This window comes from Echiichthys vipera (assembly GCF_963691815.1).
Source record: "Echiichthys vipera genome assembly, chromosome: 19".
NCBI lineage: Eukaryota > Metazoa > Chordata > Actinopteri > Perciformes > Trachinidae > Echiichthys > Echiichthys vipera.
The window spans coordinates 17,498,203-17,508,266 of NC_139844.1; the positions used below are offsets into that span (position 1 = coordinate 17,498,203).

The 10,064-nt window shown below is 40.7% G+C and overlaps 1 protein-coding gene across 1 annotated transcript; it reads right to left on the reverse strand.

Annotated features, from left to right (window-relative positions):
* Positions 1 to 1,072: 1,072 nt before the first annotated feature.
* Positions 1,073 to 5,886, reverse strand: LOC310962087 (techylectin-5B; the record flags this gene model as incomplete). Its single annotated transcript, XM_083934443.1, has 8 exons — positions 1,073 to 1,219; positions 1,302 to 1,497; positions 1,637 to 1,853; positions 1,973 to 2,110; positions 2,236 to 2,350; positions 2,468 to 2,587; positions 4,010 to 4,225; positions 5,731 to 5,886. 8 exons carry the CDS (start codon positions 5,884 to 5,886, stop codon positions 1,073 to 1,075), a joined length of 1,305 nt encoding a protein of 434 aa, XP_083790569.1.
* Positions 5,887 to 10,064: the final 4,178 nt, after the last annotated feature.

The window sequence follows — 10,064 nt, forward strand, 5'->3', positions numbered from 1 at the left end:
TATTTCGGTATCTCTTAGCCCACAGACTTTACTTCTTCTCACAGCTCAACACATGCCTGCTAGATTAACAGAAACCTGCCAATAGGTCAAAGGTCTGGGGAAATCCATGCGTGAAGTAATTTGAATGTAAGTAACACTTACAGATGGATGCCACAGATAACACAGCGAGTATACTGTGATAAGAGTTATCGCTTAAATCCACCTGTGAGAACTGTTCTCAGTTTTTAACAAGAGTGCTCTTGCAGAACATTTGCTTTATATGAAATAGTGTCATTGTCACATTATGTGTAAATATAGTGTTTATTCCATAACAATAAGTAATCCATACAGTATGTATGTATGTAAACACAGTCCTTATCTTCTCTGCCTGACCCTATACTGTGAGACATACAGTAGCACTTTTTAAATCAGAGGGTTATATATATATATATGTGTATATTATATGATTCAGTGTCCTTATATGCTGACTTGTTAGTATTAAAACCCCTTTATTTCAATATAATTTTACACAAAACTCATAGTTGGCATTAATTGAAAACAAATAAAATTGGATAATAGAGTAATCATAAATATGCAATAAGCACACATCATCTGCTGAACACTCAATAAACAGTCTCACATGATCGTCTTGCCAGTAGCAAATACCTACTCTGTGACCCTTTCACTCTTCTGTCAACACATCATACAAATGTACCTTTTTTCCTTTTGGCTGGGTTGCTAACAGTTTTAAGTGTCAAAGTATCGAACTAAAGGTACAAAATATAAGTAGAAAATAAGGAAGAACTCACTTCCCTGTGACTGAATGAAAAAATATTCATGTCCCCAAAAAGAGCTTTTCAAAAATATGCACCAGAAAATGAGTCCACAGTTTTGAGGATATTGTATCGACCATATTTGCAAGTAAAGTGGTCCAAAAATAGCAGAAGAGAGGCCATTGTTGTTGACGTTGTTGAAGTGACATTCAGTTGCTCCTTGATGAGCTCTGTCAATAAAAACATCCCTGGATGTCATCATCAATACCACAATGTTATCCATTAGTACTGCTGGGATTCTTCTTGCGTCCTAACCGCTGTCATGGTGACAAGCGGCCTCGGAAAGCACGTGGTCGGATCATCATGCTGACTTTGCGTAGGGAGTAATAGTCAGAGTCTCTCCAGGAGTACCAAACGATCCCATCAGGTCCCAGCGGCCCCCGGCCTTTCGGGGTGTAATGGCCTCCCTGCAGGATCAGGACATATAGTAAACACTCCTATGACTTTAAAAAGCATAAGGTGAAGTCATGGCTATCTGTGTACACTTACTCTGTAGTATACGCCATTAAGATTGGCATAGAAGCACTGGTTGTACCACCAACCACCGTGGGAGATCTCAGCACAGATGTTCCCGCTGTCTGGGGTGCTGAAACCCTGCTTGTCGTGGTACCAGCTGAAAGAGTCCAGCACTGTCCCACTGAAGCCTGACACATGGAGACGGTACTGATGCTCCTCATCTTCCACACTACACACACACACACACATATACAGAAGAACAGTAGGGACATCACGCAAGAAGTAGAGATGGTTGTGCATGTTTTGCAGTAACATACACATAAGTGCATGTGATTGTCAACTGTTGTGCACTTGTTCAATTCACAGACCTGAAGCTCTGGTAGAGAGCATGTTTGTGGTTGTTGCTCCAGTCCTCCAGATCAATGCGGAGGCTGTAGTCTCCCTGGGTGCTCAGGTCATGTATGTGGTTATTGCCAAGCCAGAATTCTGAGTGCAGGTCACCAAAACCATCCCTGTAGTCCCTCCAGCTGCGGTCAAAGCTCAACGAGCCGTCAACACGCCGCTGGATCACAGTCCAGCCACCACCTGAGTAGACAGAAGAAGTTATATCTAATCTGACCGAAGGAAGAAGGAGGAGATTCAGCCGAAAGGCAGTCACAGCCTAGCCAACTTCGTATCCTTGTCTGATTGTGTCACAAACTCACCATCTGTGTCCATATCACAATAGACCTGCACAGGCATGCCAGCCAGTGATGGCACTATTGTATAGAGGCCTGATCTCCTCACTCCATTGTAGTAGATGGAAGCACAGTCTATGGGACAGTTCCTCACATGCTGAATCTCTGAGGGAGGGGAATGTAAAACAGGATTGAGAAAAAGTAAATAAACGAGGGGACACTGGCACCCTCTGCTGGGGGAATCATAGCACATGAAACTGCATGTATTGTATGTTTCTGAGAGAGTGTACCTGGGTGCAGAGCTTCTTGAGCACTCATCAGCGGGTTGGGGCGGACAATGTTGATCAAGCACCCGGGGTTTCTGTTCGCTTTATCCACCAAAAGTGTCAGATTATGGAGCTGGTTCTAAACAGCAATACAATAAGACAGTGAAAATGTCAGAAAACGCTGTATGCACAAATAGATCCTGATGGCTTTGTTTCCTAAATCACTGAAAGTGAAATTGTACTATGATGGATATACCTGGAGATCCAGGATCAGAGTGCCCTGTAGGTGCAGCAAGGTGGTGGCTTCAACATAGTGATGCTCCAACTCGTGAAAACGCTGCTCCAAGGACATGTTCAAGTGGTTCCTCTCGTCACCCTGACACCATGCATGAAAACACCCAATCCCAGAAGCATGCACACATACAAAAACATATGAAAGCCTTTAAAATGGTGAACAACATCTTAGATTTCTTTCTGTCAGCTTTAAAGGCCCCGTATCCTAAAAAGTGACATTACTTTTTTAAGTCATAAAGCAGGTCGAGGTGCTGTATGAATACTGTGAAAGTGTAAAAACACACAATCAGCTGAGAAATGCACACAGCCCGTATTCAGACACTGTGACTTTAAATGAGCAGGACTATATATACTATATATATACTAGGTAGAAAGTTACAGTCATTCCCCGGCTGTAATGACGGTGCAGGGACACTGAGAGCACAGATGCCCGAGACCCAGAAACACTGACCAATCAGAACAGACTGCTTACTCGAGAGGGGGGCTTTAAGAGACGGTCAGTGAAGGATAGAGGGTGAATACAGGTATATTCAAACTGACAGTATGAGAAAAAAAGAGTGTTTTTAAACATTAAAGCATGTAGATATGTTCTAGTAGAAACACAAAATACAAGTATGAACCTGAAAACGAGTATAATACGCAACTTTTCCCGGTTCTCTCTGGATAAAAAGGACGAGCCCTCTCTTATGAAAGTGAAGCCAGACACTTCAGGATGCGATCTATTCTGAGCCTGGATATGGAGGATAACACTAACTCCCATTACCACAAACCCTGGAGCCCTTTTCCCCTGCCCTGTTCTCATGCAGAAAACACACAACACATGAACCCTCTCCACCACCTTTGGCCACTGACGGTTCAGCTAAGAGCCTCTGTTTGTATAGGCTCACTTCCTGAGACGCATGAGGCAACACGTGGAAGAGTAGGAGGCTAATCCTGTTAGTGACTAAGGTCAAGGACATGTTCGTGGTGGTGGTGGTGGTGGGGGGGGGGCAGCTTGACCAGGCACCACATTACAGCGCAGAAATGTGTTTCCTCAATTAAAATACAGCACAGGAGAGTATTTTTTTAATAATAGTGAGAGAATTTCAGACTTTGATCTATTTCAGAAGAACACGCTTAGGAAAACTGACTCCTTCTTTTCAGATGACACGTTAAAGTACATATTAAATGAAATCACATCAAAGATTTATTTGATCACTTATTGTCTCAACTGTCTCACAACCGAAAGGCCCTTAGCAGAGGACATGAGAAAAAGGAAGTTAATATTTAACAAAAGGTCTGGCTCTGAAAAGTTATTTTTAGTGCCAGGCAAACACACAGAGAAGAACAGAATGAGTTGATTTTCCAAATGAGCAGAAGAGCGAGTTCTGTCACATGTCTGTAAAAAGGGAGCAGTCACATTGTCCAGTGAGCTGCAGGTGGACTAAAGCGAGCGCTCAAAGCAGTTGAAAGGATTGTTGCTGATAGTTGACCCAGGGCTGCTAAGTCGATATGGAGATCTCACCTGCAGCTCGAGGACTCTGATGCGGTGTCGGTGGTTCCTCAGCTCTTCCTGCAGCTCAGAGATGGTCTCCTTCAGCGCCACTATCTGTTGCTTCCTCTCCTCGTTCTCATGCAGCCAGTAGGAAACCTCGTCTGTGCAGCGAAACATATCTGGACATTTCTGTTCATCCAGCTGAGGCAGCGTGGCCACCAGCCGACACATCCCGTCCTCCATCACCTGTGCGATGACAAAAACTTCTGTGATTTTTTATTCAATAAATAAATTGTATATGTGTCAGAATCAAGGTTTAACAGCAGAACATTGGGTCCTGCCATAAGCAAAGAGGTCTCATGCTCCTATATTAGATATATAGAGAGGACGATATAATAACGTTATTATATCACAATATATATCTTGATAAATTCCTCAACCATTAGAGATATTTCCTTTTTCTACTAGGATAGCCATCCCTTTGATATCCGTGTGTATAAGGACAGTGTGCAATGTTACAAGTCTATAAACAGGGCTTTGATTGAATGGTAACATTGTACTGAAATACCTGGATTTTTCAAGTATTTGATTCACTGGATTGGCTAAAAAAGAAACATTTCTGATATTGATATTATGATAATAAACTGCATGTACAGCAGACTGTATCCCTATCACCAACCCCCACATTAATAACATTAATTGATCATATTAATACAGCTTCATCTTAAAAGACATAATTCTGGACTCCAGTTAGTGGTCATTTGTCATTATTTTTGACGTTTTGTAAACTTCCTAATTACTTGATCCAAGGAAAAAAGTAATTGACCCATGATTAGTTGCAGTAGAGTGTGTTTTGTCATTTTTTTTATGGTATTTATTGTATGTGTGTGTGTGTGTGTGCCATGGAATGGTTTAAAGTAAATAAGTACATTTACCTAAGCATATAATTAAGTATAATTTGTTGATTACCTGGTTATTTCCATTTTCTTTTTACTTTACACTGCTATTCAACTTTTCTTGTCTTTTCTTTTTTACTTATTTACTTTACACAAACTCATATGATCAATTTATGAAATGCAGGATAAACAATGCTTTGGATTAAACTACTCAAGAGTATGTGCTGTACGCAAACCAGTTAAATTAGCTTGTCATTGACAAACTATAGTATGGACATAATATTTTAAATGAACTCTTAAAGTCCAAAGAGGTATCCAAAATATCACCAGAAAAATTAGACAAAGGTCCAAATTTTTGTAGCAGCACTTTGTTTATCAGATTGTTTCAGATTTGTCTCGTGACCCTACGGAGGGGCTCCTCGCCCGGGTCGGGAATCACTGAACCAAACTACCAAACTGAACTGCAACTTGACCAACTACATTGTAAAATGCTACTTCAGTATAACCATTTAACAATTTAATATATAGTAATATATCTGTTAACAGGGGCCAGTTTTCTGCAAAACAAGTACTTTTACTTTCGCAATATTTTTGTACTTTTACTGAAGTAGGATTTTGAATGCAGGACATTTACTTAAGTGCAAGATCTGAGCACCACTGCTGTCTTGCATGTTTAATTATGTATTTCTGACACAGCATTACATTCATAGATTCACTTTTTCAGTTCTGTAAATGTATTTGTAGTTGAAATATGATTCTGATTCCAGCATAGCTGAGATGCTCAGCTGACCCATCTCTGGATTAAAAGAAGGAAACATCACCTTGGCTTTTATTCAGGATGTTGACAGTAATTACCTGGTTAGTGTACTCCCCACACTGAGATCCCCCGCCATTGCGCTGAGTGGTAGTGTTCAGATCGTCTGCTTTGGCCTCTGGGAGCAACACGATGAGGATACAGAAAGCAGAGCACACGCTCCAGCCGGGAGGGTTGGTTAAGGACAGGAGAGACATTTCTGCCGCCCGGATTAATCTGTCCCTGCCTTGTCAGTGAGAGTGAGGACGGGACACTGGAGTGTGTGCTTCACCATGTGAGGCTCTGCTGGCTCTCCCTACAATGAGAGAAACTGAGAAAATCAGTCTGTTTCATTAAGCCATCAAGAAGCAAAGTTTTTTTTCTCACTATCTCTAACACACATTTGTCTCAGAACAACTAAGGACAGATACTCAGGGAAGTGAGATCATTTCGGATAATTCAGAGGAAGATGATCCCCTCAGTCTATAACATAGTTTGTCTTCTGTATAAACACGCACACACACACCCACACACATGCACATACGCACATGCACATGCATGAGCTTGCATGTCACCTGCTCTTAAAGCCAAACTAAGGTTTTGACTTAATTAAGCTTATTTAGGAGGCAGGTAATAGCTCATGTATTCTAACTTGTTAAGTCTTGCTCCATAACATTAACACTTGCACAAATATGATGAGAAAATATGCTATTGTCCTTCAAAGCATTTAAGATTTTTCATTTTCTAGTTACAGTCCTCTTGTAGCAAATGTATGGTAGTGTACTCACCCCAGTTACAGTCCACCTTCTACCCCATTCCCGGCCCTTTTTAGGCCAAGGGGTCCTCTCCATTTTCTTCTTCTCCTTCTCTGTATTTCCTCCTGTATCGTTCTCTCGCTCTCTCTCTCTCTCTTTCACTCTGTGTGCCTTATGCTCTTCTTCTGTTCCTCCCTCACTCTCTCTTCCCCTCTTTCTCCCTCACAGCGTAGACATCTTAGTCCCATAATCCACCTGTAAGAGGATTCATGACGACACAGGGATGGAGGGAGGCAGACAATTAGGAAGGCGATAATAAAATTATTGGTAAAAGAGAGACAAGAGAAAATGCTACAAAATGTGTTTTTTCAAAATTTGCATTTTATTCATAATATAACTTGAGTAGACAACTTGAAATCAAATCAAATGCTGTGACAATATATACCAAAATGAATTTTCATGGTTACAAAAGTTTGACCGAATATTGTGAAGAATAACCTGATTATGTTATAGAAAAATGATAGAAATAGAGATAATTTCAGAATTTTCAAAACTCAATCTGGGAGGGGAAGGAATAGATAAACAAATTGGACTTGAACGCACATAAATTACATGCATCAGCAAGACGCCAATGCACATCAGCAGCAAAATAAGCATCACCTACAGGCACAATAATCCTGGCCAAAGCTAGTCGTAATGAAGGCTGATGTGAGTGGGAGTATGAGGGGTGCTGATCCTATTACAGTAGCCGAGCCGCTCTTTACATCTTTATACTCTCGACTATCAGTATGCATGGTCTCCTCGTTCCTGAAAACACAACTAAATGCTATATAAAAGCCCAATTATTTGTTTTTATGGAACTATAATCTCACAGCTATTCAAAAGAAAACCAAAACCATCTAAAATACATTTCCTAAACCAGCTTTCTGTACTGTGACTGCACAAAATCACTTTGCCCTGCCTGGGGGAACTCTCTGACACTTACTGTAAAGAGGCCTTGCTGTGACTCAAAACGCCTGAGCAGCCATCCTCCTGCCTTTTACAAAAGCACTCTGCACATCACACAGAGGACAGGGCAATATATACATAAAAACAATATATACACATCTATTTCTACATACAAACCCTTGTAACAAAGTTTTGCTATTGGTGTGTGCTGTATGACAAACTGTGTGAGTGTGTGGCCACATGGTGGCACCGTGTAACAACTTAATTACCTGCAGGCCTTAGAGATAATGAAGGAGCTACCCCACTGAAGTGTCAAAGAGACATATTACGGAATCTCCGAAAGAGCTCGACCCATGACTACAATGTTGGTGCGTTTGGGGTTTAACCAGTTGTTAGAATAATTGTACATAAAGTAATCCCATATTTACTCCAATTATCTTTACATTTAAACTAACATTACTTGGTGTGTGTGTATAGCCAATTCGTGCTGAGTGGATGCAGGTCAAGGAAATCAGATAAGCGTGACTGTTGAGGAGTCACCAAAAGGGGGGGTCTGTGAAAACACAGACCCTGCTCAACTGATTAATGACAAGACATGTTTTAAGGCTTCTTTAGAGTTGTAAAGTCATAAAGACTATGAATTTTCCATATGTCTTGTGTTGCAGCTATGTGACCCTCACCTTAAGAATGGTAATTCATTGTAAACATTGTAACCACCAAAAGCCAATAAAATCAAGGGGTTTGGCAGAGATTACCTCAGAGCGGTAGGAGACTGTAGCTGAACACATCTCTGTCCGTTCTCCTTGCAAGTAAAATAACTCTTGTCTTTCTCTCTTTTGTTAAGTTTTGGGTGTTTTAGGTTGCTTAAACCTAACACCAGTCTACAGTGGTTCCTTTAATGGCTGCCACTTGAAGGATCATTCAGTCATGATGAAGTTCTACTCTACTCCCAGTAGAGTTCTCAGATTGGAGGATGTTTATTTAGTAAAGAGAATTGAGAGCTATATGAATGTAATCGCTTCAATTTGATACATGGGATCAGTTCCAGGCATCATTTCTTTTATTGAGATTTGTAACGGGAGCACAGGAAAAGAAGAAGCTCTCACGTCAGCAAACTGTTCATTAATATTACAAACACAGCAGCTATGTGAAGCTTGCTAACCTCAGTTAACCGTAGCTGACATACACTACTGCTCATACCAGGGGAAGTTAGCTTATAGCAGGAAAATCCTCCAATTAAGACAAGATATTCCTTTATTAGTCCCACAAGGGGGACATTTCCTTATAACAGCAGAAAAGTGGATTGCAAACATAAAAGAAGCATCAATATGAAACAATAAATTATAACAAGCAATATAAACAATATATTCAATGTTTTTACATTTACAACATGGCACAGAGGAAATAATGGTTTTGCACATTGACCGCTATTGTAAATTCGCCTGAGCTAAATATTTCACAGTGAACACAAATATGTTTATAGACTTGAACAAGGGTGGCTTTTATTGCATATGAGTTCAACTTCACCTTTGTAAGAAGACGTCAATCAGTCCCATAAGTGGAAAGGCATGTTTATTTTGGGACATTTAACTCAAAATGAAAGCCTGCTGCTGCAAAGGTAAATTAAACATTTTTACCTCATTTGTCAGTCCCTATTCTTTATTCATTACTTTTGAAATTCATGTCAGTGACAACATAATGAACCTTGGATTCTTAGCTTTTAAAAATATTTCATCTTGCTGAATTATTCATTGTGCAAAAATGGAAGGTCAACATTTTCAACACGTTGACACGAAGCTAAAAGCTGAGGCTGAGTGATGCGACAGGTCGACTGCATGCACGACAGACAAGTGCTGGTGGTTTAAGAACGAGGGGGAAGGTATTTAACTCTGCGTTGGCTGCATGACATAGAGCACAAAAAAATAGAGTTTGGACTGATTGATCCAGCTCACTTCCCCTGACTAGCAATACAGGCGCTCAAAGGCTAACTGCATGCGTCTACCTAGAGACCATTCATGAGTAACTAAGGAGCAAATGTCCATCGTGAAGGGTGAAGCAGCTGTTGCTCTACACAGACCTGGAATAAAGATGTTGTAGGTTGTGACTCTCCGGATGTAAGTAGGCTCTGAGAAATACGACTGTTTCCTGGGAAAGAAGCTCTTTTATGAATGTACAGTATATTTTATAGTTGTGGGTCTGTGGGTCTGTGTGTGTGTGTGTGTGTGTGTGTGTGTGTGTGTGTGTGTGTGTGTCTGTGTGTGTGTGTGAGTGTGTTGAGAGAGGGAAGAATCCTACCCAGTGAACTGACTGAACTCACACACAGCATGTTACTCCTTTGATCCGAAAGCTCGCTCTATATTTTCTGAATTGAACAGGGACTTACACAAAGCACTCTCACCATGACAAACATCTTAAACTCCATTGTCTACAGTGACTGGAATATTGATTATGTGGAAACAGAAAGACAAGTTGTTTATATATATATATATAAGAGTGGTGTTTAGCGTTCCAGAGACTCTCTGCCAAAGATCATTAAAGCGGTTCTTGCCATTTATGTTGGCCTGATACTTATATATTTGGTTTGTACGTTAATTTGTCCCCCATGTGTGTGCGTGCATGTGTGTCCCTGTGTGTGTGTGTGTGTGTGTGTGTGTGTGTGTGTGTGTGTGTGTGTGTGTGTGTGTGTGTGTGTG